Genomic DNA, 24678 nt, shown 5'->3' on the forward strand with positions numbered 1-24678 from the left:
TCCAAGAAGGGAGGACGAAGATGGAAGAGGGAGTCAAAAACATGAAACATGCCCACCAGTTGTAGATTACATACTTCTGCATGTCATGTGTCCTCATGCAGAGATGGGAGCTGCCATAGCCAGTGCTGTGCCTGCACCCACAATCCAGCAGTAACAGCCTTGCCAGTATGGCTATTAAAAAGGGCCCCTAGAAGGTCATGCGCCCCTGCCCAGAGTCATGCGTGGCTGTTCTGTAGGATATTGTTACTCTGCCAGGTTTTATTCTATCCTTGTTCACCATTTTTAGGAACTTTCTATAGCCTTTTAGTGAACAGATTCCGGGAAGAAGGTATGGGCCACAGCTATTCATACCCCTATCAAAAGTGATGAGTTTATCTACACCTTAAAGACTATATATTTTCTTCCCCTTACCAAGGGGTTCACAAGAAAGAGGAGGAAGGACCTCAGCTCTAAACCTCCTTTGTGTCCCCTCCCAAGGATGGAACGGCTTGGTCTCCCAAAAACCCACTCCTCCCCAGGCAGACAGGACAGTCCTTTAGCCCCTTGGTATCCAGTCTGAAGGACTCCATGCCAAGGACAAGGGCCCAGGGAAGGTGGGGAGGGCACCTGGCACTGCCAACCCATCTGCTCCTCCAGCTGGCATACTGTAAGAAGGGGACAAGTGTAGCATGCAGCCTCCTCCTGTCTGGCTGCTGTAGCTTAGGGGCTCCCTCAGTCACAAAAGTGTGCTTAATAGTTCTTGATGAATCAAGGGGTAGTGTAAGAGATTTTTTAATCACCTTTTGAACCCATGTTGACCATCAGCATCCACAGCACTCCTTGGCAATGTTTTTTACAGCTTAACAATGCATGTTGTTGGAAGAGATGTATCTGATTTGTTTAGTTTATAGCCAGTTATTTAGTTTTTAGCTGGTATAACCATCCTTCCCCTTAACTTACCTCTGTTGTAGGCTGAAAGACCTTAGACCACCAAGTTCCTTCTAGGGTGCAAACTATTTCACACCTTTCACTGCTGTTGTCCTTTGATATCTAGATTTATTGTAATTTTTTTAGGTTGGACAACCAGACCTGCATGCAGTTTTTGAACCACTGATACACCCTGAATTTTTACAAGGTCATTATAATATTTTCTGCTTTGTTTTTTATTACTTTCTTATTAATTCCAAACATTCTTGAAACCAATTAAAAAAATATATAAAAAGCACACCCACACACTACCTAGGAAAAAACTAGATAGACCATCAGTTTGTCTTGACAGGATGTTTGTGTTACGATCCAACAGATCAAATTGCTGCTTTATATCAAGTATTATCTAGCTTTGGCAAAAAAATGAAACAAAACAGAAACAAAACAAAACCCCAGACAACAAGCCCCAGCCAGGCAACCAAAACTAGTATCTTTTAATCTTGTCTCCTATGTGATTTTTGTAATATTGAAATAACACTTATTTCTGGAGCTTCAAAAATGTTATGAAATAGTTCCTGCTTGCACAATTATACTGGCTTTTTAAGCCAAGGAAAATATATCTTCATCCTGATGTGACACTCAGGTGGCATCTACCTCTCCCTCCTTCTATGGATGACACTAGACTCTCAAATCAACCTCTAACTTGCTGTGCTGAACAGCCAGGCTTTGTGCAAGAGCTGTGCCCACTTCCTAGTGTTTCAATGGAATAAAGGAATTCCATATAGTCAGTGAGAATTGTGCTATTAATTTCTTAGGAAGCAAGATTGGTGCGCCCTCATAAAGTTTGTGTGATAGTTTGATTTGCATTCACCGCAAGTGCAAAAATTATATTTTAATGACAGAGAGATCTGGACACATCTTTAGGATGCGTGTAACCACAATAATGACTTATATGCTTTTTAAAACAGATATTTAATAAACCCATATTATTTCCAAACAGCTCAGTGTTTATCTTGCTTGGTTTCTCTGACAATATCTTGCTTTTACATGCATAGTAAAACAACTGATTTTTTCAGAGAACCCTTTCACTCAGCTTCACTTAAGAAAAGATCTTTTACAGGTGCAAAAAAAAGCCTTCAGCATTTTGAGCCTGTGAATCCTTTTACACTTTATTGATTACAAAAATAGAATCTAGTCTTTAAAGTTATTATTAAGTATGAACCATATAAACCAGCTCATTTGCTAAAGTTTTCTAAGTATGTGTGAGAGTAATTTAATTGAGTTCAGTAAATTTATCTAACCTCATTAAAGTTCAGATTTTATGTATGGTATATTAATATTTTGATAATTTCACTTTTCATAGTAGTAGTGTGTCTTTAAGAACTTTGGGCTTGATTTATTAGATAAATGAGGTTGGACTGATCATGCTGTGTGTGTATATGGACCCAGGTCTCTTAGTCACCTCTTCTTTTTTCCTTTTAATCCTGCTAGCCAGCTTCAGCCACAGTTTGACTGAAGATAGAAGACCGATAAACATTCAGTGTTCACAAACATTAAAGAAGTAGTCATCAAGGGAGAGGGCAGTCTGTGTCAGGCTGATTCGTTCAACCTTCATGGCTAAGAAAGGATCCCCATAGGCAAAGGACATAGAGTTCTTTTGTTACAGTGCTCTTTTTTTTTTCTTCAGCAGTAAAACACCAAATTCAGCTTCATATAGCCAGTTTGGAACAACAGACACACATGATAATTTGGAATGATGTAATGTTTTATTTATGGCTGTATCTTACAATTCAATTCAGCTTAGTATCACATGCTTCATGTTCTGAGCTGAGTGAGGCAAAACCAGTGCTCACTACACCAGGTCAATCTTAGGCTTCAAGCAGATAACAAGTCCTAAATTCATCCCACTTTTCTAAACTGACTTTAGATGGGGTCATAAATTGCTATTTCAAGCAATCAGGAGGACATTTTCAGTGACGGTTATCAGTCCTGCATCTGCTCAGAAGAAGAATTATGAAAATGACAGAACTTTCAAATTGACGGGTATATGACCAAGACAGAGCATCTTCTGATGACAGGTCTGAGGACACAGGGCACCTGAGAGCCATTTTCTTATTTGCCATTACATTGCTTTCCCCCATCTTTCCATTTTTTAGCTTTTAACTCTGTTTTCTATTTGTGCTGCTACATCCTTAATGTAGCTGACGTTTTCCCTTTATTTATTTTCAACTAACTTTATGTGCTGAACTAGAGCTCTTGCAGAAAGAAGCAGAGTAAGAGGGAGTTCTTGCAAGCCCAGGGAGAAAAGTAGAACAGAACAGACATCCTCAGGTGGAATGAACTATCCTTTGGATGTGTCTTTCTCCATGGGCTACAGAGGGGTTCTGGTTTTCTAAAAGAGGCACCTCACTTAAGTGGGATGAATCTGGGTATAGGTGTTTGCATATTGTTCCACACAAGGCAGCCTTTGTCTTGGTAGAAGGCTTGCTATACAAATACATCTAGTTTTTATTGATTTGAAGGGCTGTCATGGCCATCATGATGATGTGCAGGTGTAGAACTACCCTGAAGTAAAGGGAACAAAAATGGATGGCCAAGTGATCACAGCAGGAAGACAGGTACATAGATGAGGAACTAATTCACTGCTGTTTCTTCCCATCACCAGGAAAAAAAGTACTAAAGCCCTGATGTGAGATCAAACAAACTAAATAATATAAAAAAGACCCAAACACAGTGATCGTCTAGACATCAAAGGGACTGGTTCTCCAGTCCCCTCGCCTTCTACAGTGACCTATGCTCAGGCAGGATGAGTGAAGAGAGGGTAGAAATGCAACTGCTCTCACGGGGTAGCCCTGCACATGGCTGTATTCTGCCTCACAAAGTACAGAGCAGTGAAAAATCCAGCTCTATTCTTTTAGCCTGCAAGCTGTTACCTGCCTCTTCTGACAGCATGTCCTAAGTGGTCCTTCATCCTGTGAACTGACACATAGAGATTGCCGCACTAACCCAATCTCTGGTACCCCAGCAACAGATAGTTGAGAGCAGCATAAGCTGGGATCTCACAGGCTGGCCGAAAAAAAAGCATATACTGTGGGGTCAGCCTGTCATAAAAGACTTTTCTCGGAGTCTCACAGCAGAGATGCAGTAATTTTAAATGTATGTGTGAAAGAGTAGAGATCAGAATTGTTAAATACATTTCTTTGTACACTCGAGAGTAAGTTTCCTTTTGAGCTACACAGTGGCATTTTCTTAAAAGTAGTTGAGTGTTTGAAATTATACACATGCATGGTTCCAGGAAAGAATGACGGTCTGAATGTGTTTCAAGAATAGGTAACAGATTTTTGGAGGATTATTGAGGTTTCTGAATCAAAATGTAGCTGAAGAGAATAATAAAAAACCTCTGTAACTACAAAGCTGAATTTCATACATCGGTTAGGCAATCCAGAGGATGTATGTGCCGTGACACCTAGTGGAGCTGTAAGCATTTGACGCAGGTCCAAAGGGAAAGCTGTGTGCCCAAGTCACACAGTGGAGAGGCAGCAGGATGCTCCCCTTCAGGTCCATGCTGGGAGTTCAGTGAGAACATATTAGTTTGGGTCCTGAGGCATTATGTCTGTAGTCACACAGCAGTGCTTAAGCAAACAGCTCCTCTTGTGTATCATTATTCTATGGAGACAACTCGGGTATCAGTATCTCTTGTGGCACCAGATCACTAAAAGCCAGATCCACAAAACTAAAGGACCCTCAGAGCAGCGCTGCCTGAGGGTCCTGACCTGTGAAGTCCAGCAACTCTTCCTGCAGTTCACCACCGGGCAACTGGCCTCTTTGCTGGAGAACTGGCAGAAGGAGCAATACTCAAACTCTATTGTCAATGCAAGCATTTTGCTTAAACAGCCCTCACTTGTTGCACCAGCTTGGCTGCAGGCGTAAGTTTGTGTATGGCAGTGATGACCTGTGGGGAGCAACCTCCAAAGGTCAGAAAAACAAGAGGGGCCTGTAACTTCTTAAAATGAGGTAACATGACCCCTTGGCAGTGTCCTAACTTAGCTAGGAGGAAATGTAGGAGAGAAGAGTGCTGCTTGAACTCCTGTTTTTCAAGATATTTGATGGATATCCTTTGTTTTGAAACAGAACTTTTTACAAATGCTTCAGAAGCGGGAGTAGCATGGGTGGTTTGCCAGAGGAATTTACCAGTCATCTGCAGCATTAGACAACAGATTAGCAAGGATGTTACAGAGACAGTGTGAATACTCACCACAGCCTGTGCAAGGGTCTTTCTACAAAAGGGTTTTCTCCTCATTCCCTGGCTCTGGGATCCCTGTGGCTGCTGAACAGCCCTGTGGAATAATTGCTGCAGCTGGCTCTGTCATTGCTGCAGTTATTATTTAATGTGTACATTATTGTACATGCTCCCTTTAAAAGTTTTTGCTGCCAAAGACAAATGTGCTATGGCTTGAGAGCTTGCTTTTGAGGTGACTGACTGACACCTAGTGTTTAAAATCTACACACATGAAAAAAAAAAAGTACATTAAAAAAACCAGAAAGGGCTATTTTTAGTGAGAGGAGCTCCCAGTTATTTCAAAGTACCACCCATCAGTAATGCTCCAAGTTGAGGGCTGAGGTGCCATAAAAAAGTAACATTTTCAGAGATCTCAGGATACACTGGGCTGCTAAACCAATAATCACCACGGCCTGATAATCACCATGATTTCACTAAATTGTCTGAAGTGTGCTGCCTCTACCGCAAACCTTCCTGTGCCGTTATGACTAACCTGTGGCTCTAGAGCTAGGACAAAAGTGACTTATCACTCACCAGTGAGGTGTCCCTGACCCCTCTGTGCTCTTGCAAAGCCCAGTGGTGCCCCAGTTTCCACTGCTGGGAAAGCGGTTCCTCACCATGTTTAGTACAAGTCTATGCTAGGAATATGGCAGGAGATGAACAATGTAAATTCCCCAAACAGGTTATCTTGAAGCCTCTTAATTTCAAATTACCAGGACTAACAGCTGCTCATCAGGCACAGAAGAGCCTTTGCCTTTAACATACACTGTCTTCTATCTAAAGGATTCCAAAATATATGCTACATATGGGAAAAGTATTCTGTTATTTTATTCTTTATTGGTTTTCATGAGGAAATAAATTGAGAGATGTAAGGATGCAAATAATTTACAGTTTTTATATAACCCTCAATACCTCATACTTCACTGACTCTTTAGTGAAGTAGGGCAGGTTTATAATGCATCAAAGCTGAACATATTCACAATATAATGAATATACGTAAATGTAAATTCTCCTCAGCCTCCTGAAAGTGGGCACAATTTTGCTTGTGTCCATCTTTCTATCGTTGTCAAATGTTGGAACAGTCTATGGTATATGCATCACTATTTCTTTTTATTAAATGTCCAAAAGTTATCTGGATAAAGCTTTCACATCCTGTGTGTTTTAAATAAAGCATTTTGTTGTATAAAAACCACTCTGTGATTTGAGATGCTAATGAAATTACGTAAGTGGCTAAATTCCCTCTCCATACGATCACTGGAAGTCCAGGCTAATAAAGTTTCCCCACATTAACACAGTGAAGATGAACTGGGTGTCTTTATGAAGCCACCCAGTTCTGAGGTTTGCTGGGTTTAGATGTTAGCTGAGCAGCATGCCTTGCTATTCCCCTGAAGACAAACGTCATACACCTGGTTTCAACATTAGTAATGAACCCATTAGTCCCTCAGTTGGGAAACACATAAAATGCCTCAGCAGTTCCTCCAACAGCTCTAAAAATACAGCGCAGTTGATCAGTCAAAAGGCTGACCTAGACCAGTGGTCCACTTTCTCTCTAATAGTGCCAGTAGCATCTGCCTATGGGAGAAAATAAAAGGGCAGATGCATTCTCCCTGAGTCTTGCAATTTATGAGTGGAGGACCACATGAGACAGAAGAGTTGACTTTGTATCTAGCAAGTGTTTGATAGCATTTTTTCATGCTTTTGTTCAGTTTCTTTTTCAACTGATGCACATTTTCAACATCCTGTGGCAAGCAGCTCTATAGTTTAAAAATTGGAAAAAAGTTTCCCCACACAGTAGCCTTTTACACAAAATCAAGGACAAAATGAGTGTTAGCTACTGTGGTCTAGAATATTTATATAATCACCACATTTCTCATCTTCTCTGTTGGTCAAGAAAAAAAATGATAGCCAAAAGCCAAAACAAGCTTTAAGATAAAATTATTTTTCAACCATATGAATGCAAATTGGCAGCTTGCTGGATCCAAACTAATTTTGTGAGGTAATAGAAACATAATAATATTGTTGTATAGTCTGGAATACTAATTCTTTCATTCTTTCCATCCACTTCTTTCTCTTTGCTTTGCCTAGGTATTATATACTTATTTTTTTATACTTACATGCTTTGGATTTACTGCAGCTAGGTAAGTATGACTGTGGTTTTTTAGAAGATTTTGCAAAATTAGAGGATGATAATAAGAAAGATGAGTAAAGCTATGGTAGCTTTGACTCAAAGGTGTTGACTGCTTCACTGGGTCTATGTCACTCCAAATGTTTTCCTGAACTAAGTACCAAAATCACATTGTCTAATTATTTGTCCAACAGTTAAGGGCTTGATCACCCACCAGGTTTCAGGAGAACCAGAAGCACAGTGACAGGCTTTGTATGTGATTAGCATCAAAGCTCTGACTAAGATTTTTTTCTGAAATTACTAAAAATATACTGTCATGAGGATATGCTGATGAGATGCAGTAATATAACTTTTAGTGCAACCCAGTGCTGCACCAGCCACCAAGGCATTTTTATCTTCTCAACATCATCTTTATCTTTAGAGTGACTTTGTAGGAGCCATCTGGTTCCTTGAGATATAAGTAGATCAAGCTGCAGCAGTCAGCTAGCATTGGCTATTCTAATGCCAGCAGATAACGTATACAGCTGTAATAGAGAAATACAGGCAGTATGCTCAGAACACAACACTCACCATACACTTGGCCCTGATAGATATTGGTGCCTTTTTCCATACAGACAGCATTTCCTTGATCATGTTCCTTCCACGTGCATACACACACCCCCCCAAAATTGCACACTCTTTCTTTGTGTGCTTGATATATTTCACTTTGGTGAAACTTATAACGGTATAAAATTACATGTAAGTTAGATGCTTGTGTCCTCCGGCATCTCCACTTGAGAGTGAGAAGAATAAAACTGTGAACTCAGACTTCAAACTAAATACTGCAGCCCGAGATTCTCTGCCTTTGCTCTTGATCAAGGCTGTTACTTATCAAAATTGCTGTTGCTGGCTTAATAATACTGGTCTGAAACATGATGAGATATGAATTGTGACTTCTTTAACTGTGCTGGAAAAAACTCTCTGAGGCAAAGATTAAGCCTGCCAAGCTGTTCTTTGGCCAAAGTATCTCCTTTCACTTGGGTAGGGAAAGCCAGAATCATTCTTATAATAAGGTCAAGAAAAGTATGTTTTACCAATGTAGGCACCTAATCCGAGTCTGATCATTTAGGGTCTAATGAGAGAGAGATGGGCATCTCCAGAGGGGACAGTCATCCTGCCTTGGACACCTGTTTTAGGTTGGAACAAAGTGTTCACTGGAGGTCTTCTCTAGTATCCCAGGGTTCTGGCCAGTGATGTTTGATTAGACACCCAACTTTGAGAAGGCTAAAATTAGCGGAGATGGAACCTGTCCCTAATGAAGGTCAAGTCTTCAAGACAGAGAGGAAGGTGCTCTGCTTTAACTGTACCAGTGCGCTTAAGGCAGCAGACCTGCCCTGAATTAAAGTTGAAAGCTTTAGTTTGAAAGTTTGAGGAATATTTCTTATTAAAAACAGGTTGTTTGTACAGTAGGTGGCAGCAATGGACAACCTGACCAGCCTTCGTGCAGAGTCCCTAGCCTGGGGTTTGCTTTGCTGTTTCCCTTCATCCTCTAGCAATTATCTTCCTTTCAAAGCAAAGGGAAGGGCGGCTGTTGTGCGCTCAGAAACTAGAATAAGGTATGCCTGATATCTATGTAGGCAATGATGTTCAGGAAAAAACACAAACGTTGGGTAATACCCCTAAGTCACTGTGTGCTATATGTACTTGGCAGAAGTGGGGACCTAGCTTTTAAAGCATAAAAGTAGCTAATCATGATATATCACAAGGCTTTATAATCCAGGCAAATGGATTTTGACTCCAGAGCCCTCTGCACGTGCATAAGTGCAGAGAAAGAGCAATATCTCTATGTGCAATGCACCTCCCAGTGCCTCATCGGGTTCTGCCACTTGAATACCAGGTGAAATCTTATTCACAGGAGCTTCAGTCACAGGTAAGGTCAAGGCAAGTACTTCATTCACAGGAACAAGTGAGCTGAGATGAGTAAGATTTTGTATACACTTAAGTGTTTATTCCCATACTGAGGATAGTACAGTTTTGTTTTCATATAATTACATTTCTTCATGTATATATTGCACATTAATCACTATTGGAGAAGAGGTCTAGGAGAGGTTATAATAAGAATAATATTCTTATTTTAAGGAAAATTATACCATTGTGTAAAAAATTGGTCAAGTGTTTCTCAGAAGGGTACAGATACAGATTTTTTTAATATCAAATTTGCACTTTATTATTAATTTTCTATACAACCACTACTATAATATTTTGTTTTATGTGCTGTGTCTCTGGAGGTTGCCATGTGCATGTGGGTAAACTGCATGTGTTGACTGAAACTGAGGCTCTTGAAAGCAAAGAAATTTTAATCTAAAGGAATTATTCTATTTTCATGCAAAATAGTAAAAATGCTTTAATCTATAGGTTCTCTGCCTTATTTTAAATCCTGGCACAGGTTGTGGGCTTCTAGCACTGCAAGCCAAAACTATATAAAATATACATGGATAAAATATATTTTAAGGAACGATATAATATTCATTGTGGCCTGATTTTACTATATGCAGTCTGGATTCCAGATGTGTTTGGCCAATGTGTGGTACTTCTCTACCCCACTTAGCTCACATGTGTTTTGATTCTTTCATTATATCAGTTCTATATCCTCACCAAGAAAGGAATCTGTAAATTCATGACACTTGTTTTCTAAATGCCTCCTGTAATGATTTTTAACTGAAGTAGCAATTCTTTCCCCCTCTTCTTGAGAAAACATGTCTGGACCATAGTTGGTGGGATAAACTATCTTGTCTACCCTCAGAGATGGTGTCCGATCATCCAAGAAAAAAATGAGTATGTTGATCGCTGGTTTTACCATCTCCACTCCAGACAGAGAAGGAGGTATTACAGGAGTTGTCACTACTGAAACTTGATTCAGTACTTGATATCTACTATTCATCTTCTCCGTGAGGATTTGAGTAGGCATCAGGCTGACAGATACTGGGGGAAGAGCACTGATGTTCAAAGGCAAGACCACCCTTACTTTCGGCAGAAAATACAATGAAACAGGAAAGCTAACACTATCTAGTAAAGTTGATTGTTTTTTCCTGAGGTCGTGAACTTGATCTTGTTGTAAACAAAGTCAATGATAGCCTGTTTGTTTTCAAGGATTTCCAGCTTGAGCTTTTGAGATGTAACTAGCCATTCTTAACAGCAAAGGAGAAAGAATGCAGTAGTCTTCTCCACTGTGGTGAGGGAGACATTTTATAAAAAAAAAACATATTCAGGTGAAGAAAAACTCTGGACAGAAGTGTATCTTATAAACCAAATGTTTCCAAAAAGTGTAAACAATAGTTTTATATTGTCCCATACAATAATACACAAGATGTTATTTCAAGTGTAATCAAATATTTCCTTCAACCAGGATTATTTTGAACATGGAGAAATTTTACCAGAGATGAAAGCAAGAATTTTTTATGTAGCTTCCAAGCCTACCAGAAAATCAGGTCCATCATTTATTTGTATCTCCCACCTACAAAAAAAGTCCACAGAAACATCATTCTTGCAAAATCAAGGCCCTATATTCCTTCTCTTGTAGTCAAATAAATACTGTTGCATCTAAGAGTGAAAATAGTCTGCCCTAGTTGTGTACCTCAAAACAAACTGTCATGGCTCACCACCTCATGGAAATGGAAAGAAAGTTTTCTTTAAAAGGACTGGAAAAAATAAATAGCAATAGTTGGTCAGTTCTGAACTTTAACTTCTCTGAGTTATACTTATTTAAACAATCACAATACAGTGTAAACCTTTGTTTTCTTTGCCTTGTCTGAAGATTTTTCCTTCTACTAACTGCAAAGGAATAAGTCCATCACATGAAAAGACCTTATGTCTTCACACATGACTCTTCTTCCTGGTTGATGTCTGCTTACACAATGCAGTGCCTCAGGAAGTCATGGGTTTTTGGAGCTTTAGAGAACCCTTGTGAGATTCTGTTGCTGTTTCCAGAAACATTCATTGTTTCCATCATTTCTCATCACCAATCAGATGTTGAATACCTAGTATGAGATTTGTGTGAACAGCCAGTCTTCAAAGGCATTAATCTATCAGACAGTGTTTGGAAGCTATTGCAGCATTATGAAACACACTGTCTAATTCAATTTTAACCCAAGTGGACCTCAGTGTTAGATCATATTGTCTGAGGTGCTGCAGTTTTACTGGGCTGAAGATCAGTAGTAGTTAGAAACAAACTTCAAGGTACTCCTTTGCCTTTGTGATCCGAAGCTCATTATAAGCATTTCGCAATATCAGACCTCAAAATACTTCAAGTTATTGGGCTGAGACAAACTCCAGTATGAGTTGTTCTTAGATCTGTCAAAATATTGTCCACCTCACAGAAAGGTAACTCTTGCATGCAGATAAAAAAAAAACATATTGTCCCTACAGGTCTTCTAATCCAGATTCCTTCAAACATTTCTGTTGTTGAGCGTTCTCATCTCCATTCTCTTCTGGTATTCCCATAGTAACTTCTGAGTGCACCTCCATTTGCATTGTTATTTGTTTCTGTTGGATAAAAATTACATTATACACAACATCTGCATTCAATGGTATTACAAATTCGTAATATTGTTACAAGCGTGATGCTTATTTTGTATATTTGGGATTAGTACAGATTACTTACTTGTCATATAACTGGAATACAGAGATCATGAGAGTCACTTTCTCAGTCTGAAACTTGCTCACAGGTAAATTTGCTTTGTTGTTCTGAGCCCTAGTTTTGTTGCTTATGGCCCTCTGGGATGATGTGACTATATACCTAAGGTTTATGTCAAAGTCACAGTCCAGTTTTCAGGGGTTATACTTATTTGTTGGATAAAACAGATTATCTCAGCATCATTCTCCACAGCCTTCTTAGCTCTTACAGTATGTCCAAAGCCAATGTCTTTGCAATGTCAGCAATATTTGGGATACTGATATGTTTTATTCAATTTATCTTTCCTAGAATTGTCATCAACAGTCACCTCAGCCACCTGTTGCAATCATCCAGGCAGTAATTCCACAGTTATGCTGACTTTTTCCTGTCAAAGGTATATTCAGTGTTTGTAATAGTTCTGCATCTGTTAGTGGTACTGTGTATATTTTTGGTGATCATTGCTGTGATCTTTTTATTTATATATTGAATACTAAGACCCTTAAATAGCAGTGTATGTGATTCTAGTGTGGAGGGAGATACAGAATATAAGTTTGATGGTGATAATTTTATCTTTATATTCTGCCAGTCCATATGTGATGGCCACAAGGTGTATTATCAGTTAATTTGCACAACTTTACTGGTGAAAAGGGTGCCCAAGGATTTTTACACAGAAAAGGTGATAAACGTGGCTCCTTTTGGATCAAATTTGGTCAAATAATTTTGGCCAGAAATGTCATAGAAATTACTTTGAATCTTGAGAATAAGAGGCTTGTCTTCAGTCCAGTTCTGGAGCTCTTCAGCTTTTCTTTTCTGAGAAGATAACTGTAAAGAAGCAGAGGAGCACAGACTGCTCTGGGGATCCAGCCCAAGGCTTGTGGGTGGAATGAACTCCAGGCGCAAGTTCAAAACACTTCAGTCTTGTCATTTGTCATATGGTTATATAACACATGCTATATGCAGTTTTTCCATACATTTGTCTTAGAGAATTCAAGTTCTGATTCATGAATTGAGATGGCCCATTGTTTCTGTCAAAGCTTGCAATCATGTAGGTATATTTATACAAAAAACCGAACATAATATTGCAAGGCATACATTTTTCCCCTGGGAGAGAAGATGGCACACATTGGCAATTGTTAGTTACGTTGCTGAATGCGCTACTAGAAGACATTACTATATTGCGTTTTAAGCACAATAATAAAGTAGGACAGAGTAAAATTAGCAGAAATCCTGCAGAGGCTCTGAACAAACGTTTGAGTACATAGGACAGAGAAAATACTCTTTCCAGTTTTCTATTCTAATGATGTTTCCCCCCCAAAAAAGCATAGTTTGGCACACCTGCACTTTCTCATGATGTGTTGCAGGAGAGCCAGGTAAAAGGCAATCTTACCATGCCACCTAGAGCACAGTTCACTGTGTAGCTTCACTGGAGTTATAGGGATCTAGACCACTGCCTAACTAACACTTTTTTTCTCTAACTCACATACTGGCAGGCAGTGATAAGAAGCATTGAATGTGCTAACCAAGGAGCATCATTAACGATAGCCACATAAATATTGCAAATATTTATTTCCCGTTTTGCCCAGTTGACTAAAGACTTCTAACTTGCCATGAGATAACCTAGCATCTGAACTTACAGCACATCAGCTCTTCCAAAGGAAACACCTCTGCATATGGGTTTGTCCCACAGCAGATGCACAGTAGGGGTGGGTTATGTTGTGCGCATTCTGGAGCCTCCTCTTATTTGCTGTAAGAATGTGCATTTGCTACAACATAGCCATTGACATGCAGATATCCACAAAAAGTTGCCCTTTGATAACTTTCCCCCATGCTTATACATGTAGTATCCCCTAACTGACTATTCTGCAGGGAGCCAGGGTGATCACTCCTTAAAATGTTGGCCCATGGGTATGCTGAAACACTTTGAGGCATACTTGAGATAATAGTCCCCTGAGGATTTCCTCTATCCTGCCTCTGAGATCATTGTCCTACAACCTCCACAAGTTTTCTGTTCTCTTCTGGCTTCACTACTAACACTGTGCATACCTTTTTCCCAGTTTTTCTTAAAAATGACCTTCGTCTCTAAAGGTAGTGTTGTACCATTCCGATCACAAGTAATACTGTACACATCAATGTAGTGACGAGACAGAAAAAAGACAGACAAGCTGTACCTGGTGGTGAGTCTCATCTGCAGCCAACCAAGTTCTGATGTTATCTGAAGGATGTGGAACAGGCATGGTTATAACTTCCAGGCATCTATACCTACAAGAAAGTGACACAGACACATGGCTCTCAAATGTCTTCAGGAACAGATCAGTCAATAATGCTTTGTAATAGATATGCCAATTAGACAGACTTCTACCATTTCTAAAGCCATTCTACCCTTTTTTGTTTCACTGCAGACATTTTTCTCAACATTTTTCCCAACATTTTTCCCAGCTTTTCTTCAGCCTGACTGGTTTTTAGCCTGCTAGATTTAAGACCTGCATAGATATGCACAAACATATGATTTCCAAGCAAAGCAAGAGCTTGTGGCATCTTACTATGTCTATAGCTAAAAAATTACTCCTACATTTTTCTTTTCATATTAAAGGTATCACTGTAAAGTGCAATAATTGAAGGAAGAAATGTCAGATGACAGAGAGCAAACATAGCATCAGAAACATCTTTAACACTGCTAAGGACTTGCAGAATTTGGGTTTGAGTGTGAGCTGTGTCTGCACAGACTCATTAAAACATTTCATTTTATCATGAAGGATTATCTGTTGGTTTTGAGGACCTCTGTAAATTTTCCACTGAAAATATCTACCAGCTGAATTGCTCTCTTGAGGCCAGAGTCACTCCTCATTATTTCAACAGAATACTCTTTTATGTTTAGATGCAGATGGCTTTCAATTACATGTTTTGTTTGCCCCAGGGGAAACTTTTTATTTTCTATTTTTCTATTAGCTTTCATATCTATAGTTCCTTGAGCCTTTATTTACTGAAAGAAGATAGAGCACATGATTAGTGCTTTTATCTTAATCAGGAATAATATTTAGTCATTAATTAAATAATGAATTTACTTTTAACAGATGTTCCACTTACATACTGCACCCTCCAAATATTAAGGCATCTTGGCTAACCATTCTATCCTGAACAAGTTTATTTTTCTGTTCAAGAAAGCCTTCTCTGCCATGTCAATAGGAAAGTTTGTAACCAGCCAGAAAAGCAGTGGCATGGAGGCAGCTGGCTGCATTAATTGGTTGGTGTAGGACCCACCGAATAGTGCTGTGCTAATATTACAGCAAAGCAAATTCCTGCCATCAGCCTGACTTTCCTTTTTTTATTTATTTCTTGTAAACCGTCCAGCTTAGAGTAAAAGACTGCTCTCAGTAATGGATTATGAAATGAAACTGGGCAATGTGGCAAATGCAGTTCATCTTTGGCATGACTAACGTTGGTGGACCTAAATGCAGAACCTGCAAAAGTATGGGGCAAAGTCACACTGAGGGTAGAGAGGCAGCAGGCAGGGTAAGGTGAAAAATTGTAATTTGTAGTGGCAGAAAGACATGCGAGAGTAGGGTGTGAGACTGGAGCTCCAAGGACTGTGATGGGAGCTGTGAGTTGACAGTGATAAGGCTCAGTATCTTACACTAGGTCTTAACACCTAGCCACCTAGCACTACTTTGTTAGAACAATAGTTGGAAATGCACAATTAACTGCTTTTCGTAAACACAATTTATGTGAGATCCTTGTTTGACTTTAAGCTGTTTTATGGTTTGTTTACTGTAGCCCTGACCTCTCTTCCACCAGGATTTCATGCTGCCTTCCAGAAATGTACATTACCTTCTACATGCACATATCAGCAAACCTCCAAGGAAAATCAGGAGACAAAACAACACAAGGTTTAGCAGCATGACGTCCACTGTCTTTTCTTAAAAAGAAGAGGGAAAGGTAATGTTAATGATGTGGGAAGAGGTAGTTCATAAATGAATGAATTATATATTGACTCATAAATACTGCCCTATTCCTGAACTGCCACAGATTTAAAGAAACATATCCTGGAGCTTTTTTAGGGGAAACAGGGTCTTCTGACTTCAGCACTGTTCCTTTCTCCTCTGAACTCTCAGCCTTGCTGCTGCCTTAATTCAACACTCTCCCTGGCTTCCTCTGCTCCAGTAGACTCCATCCCCTCCTTTCCCTGGATTTCTGCTCTCACATGATGGGCATGGCCTTTCCTGCCACTGGATACTTCCATCCAGCCTTGATTCCTCTGGATATCAAAGCCTCTGTCCATCTCCTATTGACACTCCTGCTGCTGCCCCAGCTGTTTCTAGGTTCCTGCAGTTGCCACCTCCCATCTCCATGCACCATGAACCCCCTGCCACTGCTGCCTCACCCCTTCACAGCTGTAACTGGTTTAAGGTAAAATGAAAATAAAAGCTTTTTGTCAAGCAAAATATTCACTTTGGCTCAAGAAGCAACATTTGCTTTTCATTACATTTAGCTTTTGCAAGCCTGCTAGGCATAGTCCTAAAGAAATGCCAGCAATACATATTTATATTGTTCAACAAATGCTACTGCTCTGTACCTTGCAATCCTTCCTCCAAAATACCTCGAATAGCAAAAAGCAATGTTTTTGGTTGACTCAAAGTTGTATTTTTGGCAAATTTTATGTTTTTTAATACCTAGCTTTAAAACCAGAACTAGTTTGGGCTCCTTTGAACTAAGTACTTTGAAGAAAAACAGGCAGGAACAGCTCTTAAATGTTAATAGTCCGAGGCCAGTTTTGCACAATGGTTTTAGGATCAATCTAGATCAAATTCAAAGAACAAAAGAATTGTACAAAAGTTCCTAGTTTAAACCCATCTGTAGTTTAAACCAAGGACATTAGGAATTTCCACAAATTTGATATGAAACCACAAAAAACCTCACAAACCTCTGGGCAGAACTGTGAATAAGAGCAATATTTATGTACTACTAAAATACAGAACTATTCTTTATTCACTTTAAGATGAGAAGGGAGATTTTCCTTTCTGGTCTTCTGAGATGAAGGCTTGGAAAATACATCCTGAACAACCTCTGGACTGTGTAGTAGGGACTGTTTTGTTTGAGGTAAATGTTCTGCATTGTTCTGCTAACCCCGCATCACGTACACACCTGAGAGGAGAGGAAGCAGTGGTCTTTACGTCAGCCAAACCACAAAGAGGTTTGGTTCTCTTTCTTCTTACCTCCCTCGTGCATTTTGGACAGGAGGAAGAAAAAGAAGCATATATATTCTTCTAGGTAGACCATTTTATGGTGGTTTTTTCTCAGATGCAAATGCTTAAACTTAGTCACAGATAACAGTACTTTAAAACCAAAACAAGTGGCTTGATTTGCAAAAATACAGAACACCTCTGAATTACTATTAACTTCAAAGTGATCTATGAATGCTCAGCAGTTCTAAAAATTAGACCAATTATTTCATGTTTCTATATATGAATAAAGCTGATCAAACATTTCTTTTTTTAGCAGAAAGTTTCTGTACTAAACAGCTCAGTTCAGTTTAAATCGCAGGGTTTTTTCAAGGACATATGCTAATTCTAGTGGAAAATGAGTGTGTTTCCCATGAGAAAATTAACAAATTCTTTTCATGTCAAAGGAACATTTCAGAACAAATATTTTAGTTATGTTTTGAATTATGTTATTTCATTTTGATGTTTCAGTTTTTTTAAATGGAGGCTGAAAACCTCTTAAATTAAACCTCTTTAATTCTTAAAGAAATGTTGCACATTTCCTAGATGAAACATTGGAATGTCATGTAGAAGCAAACAAAAAGCAGGCCATTGCACACTCTGTCAAGGCTTTCAGCAGAAAAATGGACACATTCCAAAACAAAAATACCAAATGGACACTTTTCCTTTCAGGTTACTTCACAGAAAGATTCAATTTTTTCAATTCACTGTGCCTGTGAAATTAAGTACATGACTTTCATGGAGTTACCATGAAAGATACCACTAATGCCAGGGACTTTTTTCAGTCTAGGCAGTATTAAAATGCACTTCATGATGACCACTTATATATGTTCCCGATTAGAAGCAGACAAAAAAAATTAAACAGAATACAAAGCAAAATGGACAGAAAACTTTCTCTAGACATCAAAGGAGAAATTTAAAGAGGTTTGCCTGATCATGTGACCCGTCGATGTGATATACTTATAGACTCATTTTATAAAAGCCACCGATCCTCTCTGAGTATGGGAAGGAAGAAGGGAAATCGCTGCATCACATGAACTTGTTCAGTATGCTCCAGGGGTAAATCAACATGCTGTACTGAACATATGCGGATATTACAGCTTACGTGCAATGGCAGTCTTTCCAGCTTAAACTTTTCTGAAGTGGAGGGAACATGCTGTGATTGTTCAGCCTCAACAACAGCCGTAGCTGAAGCTGGGAAAGCAGCAGTGTTGAAAACACTTGAAGGAGAGTTGCAGCTACTGAGAGCAAAGTTTGGTAGGCTGGAACCAGCATGGGTGACTATTCAACTTCATTTCCTCCTTCTGGTGAGAGGTTGGCAGGGACAGAGTAAATCTACAATCCCCCACCAGGAGAAACCCTTCTAATTTCTCCTCCCTCCACTGTCTACACATCAGATGTGTCCGGCCTGACGCCAGGCAGACCTCTCTGCTGGTCGTGCTATGGTCCTAAGCATTCTCTGTCTTCAGTGAGAAGACAGAAGCATCTCCAAAGGACAATTCTAGTCTCTGATGGCCTGAAACATGTTCTCTCCTTCACCACAGTGAGCGTGTGGAGCAACTAGGTTTCTCTCTCCAAGAATTTCACAAGTTAAATGCTTTTGAAATTAAAATAATTAATATGGGGCAAAAAAGGTGGCAGCAGAGAGGTGCCAGCAGACCAGGATGTGGTGAGGCATTTGATAGAGTAGGCAGGCAACATCCTATAAATGCTATAACTGAATTTATACTCAATTCATTGCAAAAAATAATAATGTCTGGCCTTGTATTTCCTGTGCCTTCAGATAAATATGTACTTGAAGCTCAATAGATCAAAAAGACATATTTCAAAACACACAGTCTGTTGCATGAAATAAAGATAATTATCTTGGGTTTTCTTACTACCAATAGTATTGTACTTCTTTTTTTTTTTTTGCATATCAGTGTACAGAGACTAGGCTATGCACCAGTATTTCTCCATAAATATAGCATCACTCCATTATACTACTTCTGCTATACCTAACTTGACATCAGGAAGCTGCTGCATGTGGAGGTATTTTCATCATGGAAAGCACAAGTTTCCCTTGTTAGCATGCAAATGTTAAAATGTAGTCATAGGAGGTGAAGGAAAAGTATTACAAGGCTCTTTTTTAATTTGTGCTGAAGATAGTTTTGGGGCCAGAACACATATATCTAAATGAGAGCTAAACCATTTTCTGCCTCCATCAGATAAGAAATTATTCCCCTGATGTAGTAAAGAAATGTTAGACTTAGTCCTTAGGGACTATGTGATTTGATTAATGTTACTACTTCTGTGGGTTTCTCGGCTTACTAAGTCCAGTTGAAAGCACTTGTAGAGACGCTTGGGCTGTCCATTGCAGGGCAGTCCGGGGGATGTTGTGAGCTTCTCGGCTGCTGACCATTATTGTTTTCTAAAGGCTGCCAAGAGTCAGGTGTAATTTGCCTCAGGAGAACAGCCCTGTGCTAGACTGCCTTAGGACCAAGGAAGTACAACTCATTAGACCAAGGACTGCTTTTTCCTACAGCACCTAGAGCTGTGTGAGCCTGGTGCATGCCATAGACCTCTAGGTACTGTTAGGGTACGATAATACAGCAAGGAGAAGAACAGACGCAATAACGAAGTCAATATGTTGAATGATAATAACATATATAATGATAAGTGTTATGAATATACATGATAACTTACCACCATGAATAAACACTGGTTCACTCCATTCACTCCAAATCTTGTTTGTTATGCATTTCTCTTTCTTTACCCTCACTTGTGCTGCACATTCTTTTGCTGGCTTATGAAACGGGTACTCATATTTCTCTTGAGTGACATTTACAATCTATCAAGATAGGTTTAGGGGGTTATTTGAGGTGATTTCACATTGCAGTTCAAACCGATATAAATCTAGGGATGTTAAATACTATTATTTACACCTCAAACCTAGTAGGAAGAGATTTTGAGAACCAGTGTTTATGTCCAGACACAGTCTGACTCCTACCTGCCATGTGTTAAAACTCAGGACTGAAAATGAATGAGAGCTGATAAGATGGAAGCAGGCATCACCTATAGTAGGACAGTAAGAATTTGAAACACCAATTCCCCCTTCATTTTTATAACACATCAAGTGTAGGATGAATACAGTAAGTATGAAACTGCAAGTCTCAAGGTTTTGGTGTGGGTAGTGTGCTATACTTGGTTGTCTGGTAGAATAAAAGCTTGTATTTTTCAGCTGACTGGTGGTGAGGGATGCCCACTATTTTAGTGACTAATCTGAAATATCTTTAATTGTGCTTATAAAAGAAAGCACGTCATTTCTAAAGATCAAGCCCACACAAGGAGTGTCAGAGTTCAGAACAGAGGGATCTCTAAATCATTCATCACTTTTGCAAAATGAAGCCAACTGCTGTAAATAAACATTACTAAGAAGCCAGGAGATGAAACTCCCTGCTTATAAAAATTAACAATAATCTTAGGAAGTTGCAAAGACGAAGTAGAAAGTATGCATCTCAGACACAGAGGGGTCCAGCATCTTTGCACCTTCGGTTTTAGGAAAGCATGATGAGGTAGTACTATAAGTCCCCCTTTAAGAAAATGTGATCTCCTGCTCTCCTCATACTGGCAGGTGTGGTGTGGATTTGGCCCTGTGTACAATGCCATTTCTTCCTCTTCCTTCACACTCTTTAAGATCTTTCCAGATTTGATGCCAAAAATAGGTCCCAAATTTCACATGCTAGGTTTTTCAAAAGTAAGCAAAAATGTGGGAAAGTTCTTGGGCTTTCAAATGCAAACTGCAAGTGACTAAGAGGGTTAAGCGCTAACAAAATGCTGTGCCTGAACATTTCCTCCTAAGGAGCCAATAATAAGCTTATGTCATCATAGGAAATTACGAAAATGCAGGACTGAAAGACTTCTTGTAAAATTACCTTTTGGTAGTCATGATGTGTGGCAACTTTCAGTCACATCTACCCAGAGCACTTTTGGAGCACATTTGCCTAATCTGTTGTTGATAACTCTATACAGAGCCAGCCCCAAGCAGAAACCTGTTCCCCTGCCAGACTTTCCTTAGAATTAGGACACTTTTTTCAACTTTTAGCCTATGTTTTCCTTGCTTTGAATTTAGCCAGTCACTTTTTATCCTACTCACATGTTGGCATGGGTAAGTGTAATCTCTGTGCTCTTTTATTTATCAGAAGATTGTTAACACAAGTTACACTGCTTTACTCTGGACTATGTCCCTCAGTCTTCCACTCCTAGAGCACGTTTTCAAAGCTTATACTAATTTTGATAAGTCTCACTGATGTTCTCTGAACTTTTTTTCATCATATTTATATTTTGTGGTGGTGCCCAAAGCACAGTTTGAAACTTAAGGTGAAATTCAGTAGCTAGAAGGTCAAATTAGTCACAGCCTCCACCTTACATGAGACATGCCTGTCATATATACTTGAATAACATTTGACCTTTATGTAATAAGACGGAATGATTGACTCAGTTTGTGGTTCAGTGCAATCCACAGGCCTTTTTTTCTTCTGCATTGCTGCCCGCATGTTAATTCCTTATTTTGCATTTTCATATTTGAACCGTACTTCCTGATCATAGCATTTTCCTTATTACTGAATTTTGGCTTGCTGATTTCAGACTTAACCAACATTTCAGATTCGAATCTTATTTCCCATAGTACATGCCCACCCTTCCCATCACCTGCAGACTCAACTCCCTATTTTCAAGCTTTATAAATCTCTAACAGAGCATTATTATTTGTGCCGTAAGTTTTCACCAAGTAATCTCTTCAGGTATTCAGAACAAATATAGATTTGTATACTTGAATCACTATACTCTTACCTGTTCTTCAACAAATATCTACAAGCCTGCTTAGGGACACCCTAATACCTCAATTCATTAAGTCTCTGTGACAGCAGTTAAGACCTTGCTTTGACTAGAAAACAGAATCTCAGGCTTCCTCCATTATTCTCCCTCCTGTGTCTCCTGTACTACTGCTGCAGTTTTCTTCTTTAACTTTGCACACACACTGCTCTCCTTTTTTTTTCACTCATTGGCTAGGTAACTACCATTTTTGTCATTACTGACTTTGATACTGATTGTCCAAAAATCTATCTTAAAGACCCTTCGTTTATCTCCTGCCCTTATATGTCTATTTTTGTTGTTATTGCAGCGGCCTCTCTCCAGCTTTCCCAAACCCATCTGTGGAAAAAAAAAAACAAAAACCCACATGATGTTCCACTGCTGTATTCACTTCCATGCCCAAATGATTTTTCTTTGCTTTCCTCTCCTATGTTTATATCCTGCAGATGTGTACAAAGCCGAGGAGCAGCTAAGACGAAAAATAAAATAGATTTATTCCATTTAAGTAAGGATGCTGGATGATTTTATGTATTTGACCTTTCCTTCCAGAGGGTAGAAGGTGTTAGGAAGCTGGAAACAGGAGCTGCAGTGGCCACATGAACACTGTGCATTGCAGGATCCCCCTGCTCACCTTAGGCACATCCTAGCCCTGCAGTGAGAATGGACCCCTTACTCCCAGCCCTTCCACTTCCACCTCCCTTGCTCTGAGTCTTGAAACAGGAAGGAAATCTGCGTGCGTGGGCAGGAAGGGATCAGAAGGGCCCCAGCATGTGTCTGAACAGGATACCAAGGATCCAGCATGAACCTCCTTCGCTCCCTCTGCTCACAGCATTTGGTGATTTGTGAATGGACAGGAGCAAACCCTCAGATGTCTCCGGCAGGGGGTTTGAAGTATTAGACTTGGGAATGGTTAAGGGGATGATAACTATTTGCAGAGGTGGCTAGAAGGAGGCTGTCTGTCTTTCTTCTGGAAAAACCCAGAGGACTGGGAAGCTTTAGCATGTCCATGTACCAACCTGAGCTCCTTTTCCATGAGCTGCAAGGAGGGAATGTGGAAAGATCCAGCCCTGCTCTGGAAGCTGCCTAGCAGTACTAAGACTGCATCTGAATTAATAAACCCTGCTGTAATTTATGAAGGTAACATTATGTGATCAATAATGTGTCTACCTCATTGCACTTCTCCTTTCTACTGTGTCTAACAAAGAGTGGGTGCATATGAATTTAGTCATACGTTCTTCCAGGCTTTAACTCTCTCTTAAAAGTTTGCAGCCAGAACAGATAAAGCTTTCCTTGTTATAGTCCTGTGTGCTGACTGAGGTGTGTGCTAGCTAAGTTTAAGGTTCTTAAAGAAAAACGCAGCTTCAAAGACAGCTTGAATGAAAACACCAAAGATTCAGAACATTCACTTTCTACTACGCATCTGAATTCCATACCTATTTTATTCTGAATTAAGCGCTTGGCTTTCTACTCTTTGGGAGTTAAAAAAGAGAATCTGCATGAACACCTTTCAGCTCTTATTTCCAGGTCATTTAAAAATGCCACCTGGTAATGACAGGTGGCATTTAGTCACCATATGGCATAACCTAAACTATAACACTGTTCTCTTTCCTACTGGTAAGACTGAGAGAAGCTGCTGATACACCATGAAAGATTTTAAAATATATATAATGTATGCAAACAACAGAGGTTATTCTTTTAGTTGTGTGTAGAAATAACAACAATAACATGTAACACTTTTTTTCTTAAAAATATTACCAAAGTAGCTGCTAAACTTTTCATCAATACTCCTTTTTCTATGACAACAATCCATGTGATGCTAATGTACAATTAAAATTCAAGATGAAAACAAAAACCCAATCAGTCCACCTCACTGCAAGCACGACTCTGAAAGACTTCATGAAATGTGTTGATTTTCCATTTCTGACCAAACAGACAAGAGAAGTTGGATTCTTTGTGAAAGACTATGGAATTTCTTTACAGTCGGTTTGAGTTTTAATTCTGTTACATTCAAGGGATGCCTAGGCTTTACGGAAGTTATGCTATACAGATGAGGTTCATTACCAAAAACTGATTACCTTACGATCTGTTATTTTCACTTGATACAAAAAACACTTGCTTTTTGCAGAACCAATAGTAGGCGGGGGTTTCCAGTGAATTTTAATACTTCTGTTTTCAAGGGAAACTGAGACGTTAATCGGCGGGTTCAGTTTCTCTGAAAAAAGAGCACAGAGAGACCTTCTGTACCTCACACTCTTTCTCATATTTATGCTGATGTAAAACAAACACAGTTCATTAGTCACTAAAATACACAGTTGGCTATTTTGGAGTGTATCACACCCAAAGAGGGCATTCAATGACTGACACATTTTCTTTAAAAAGTATTGCTCACTAAGTGGCATCCATTTCCTCAAAATAAAGAGAGGGAGTCTAGGGTTTTTTCACATATCTCTCCAGTGAAGGTAGCAAGGGTGGGCAGGAGGAGCAGACCCTTTGAGTTCACGCTTCAGAGTCCGGGTGGGTGTTGAGGAGACCTCAGAGCTGCTACAGGCTCCCTGCCATGTCAGATTGTTTCCATTGTGTCTTGTGGGATGCCCAACTCTGGTAGTATAACTTTGAAAAAATGGAACTCTGTCTTTCACTGAGGCATTAC

General features: G+C 39.5%; 1 protein-coding gene and 1 long non-coding RNA gene across 2 annotated transcripts in view; one reads left to right on the top strand and one right to left on the bottom strand.

The window, feature by feature from the left end:
- LOC142057749 (uncharacterized) overlaps positions 1–10203 on the top strand; it is a 27751-nt gene extending 17548 nt beyond the window's left edge. Inside the window, exon 3 of the long non-coding RNA XR_012660733.1 lies at positions 10093–10203. This is a non-coding gene — a long non-coding RNA (uncharacterized LOC142057749). The remainder of the gene's footprint in view (positions 1–10092) is intronic.
- Positions 9269–24678, bottom strand: part of LOC142057737 (interleukin-5 receptor subunit alpha-like) — a 47335-nt gene continuing 31925 nt past the window's right edge. The window contains exons 7-11 of the mRNA XM_075094330.1: positions 24104–24240; positions 19863–20007; positions 15787–15874; positions 14130–14220; positions 9269–11831 (exon numbers count right to left, since the gene is read on the bottom strand). Of these exons, the coding sequence (XP_074950431.1) occupies positions 11709–11831; positions 14130–14220; positions 15787–15874; positions 19863–20007; positions 24104–24240 (584 nt within the window). The 3' untranslated portion in view covers positions 9269–11708. The remainder of the gene's footprint in view (positions 11832–14129; positions 14221–15786; positions 15875–19862; positions 20008–24103; positions 24241–24678) is intronic.

Source organism: Phalacrocorax aristotelis, chromosome 1 (genome assembly GCF_949628215.1).
Source record: "Phalacrocorax aristotelis chromosome 1, bGulAri2.1, whole genome shotgun sequence".
Lineage (NCBI taxonomy): Eukaryota > Metazoa > Chordata > Aves > Suliformes > Phalacrocoracidae > Phalacrocorax > Phalacrocorax aristotelis.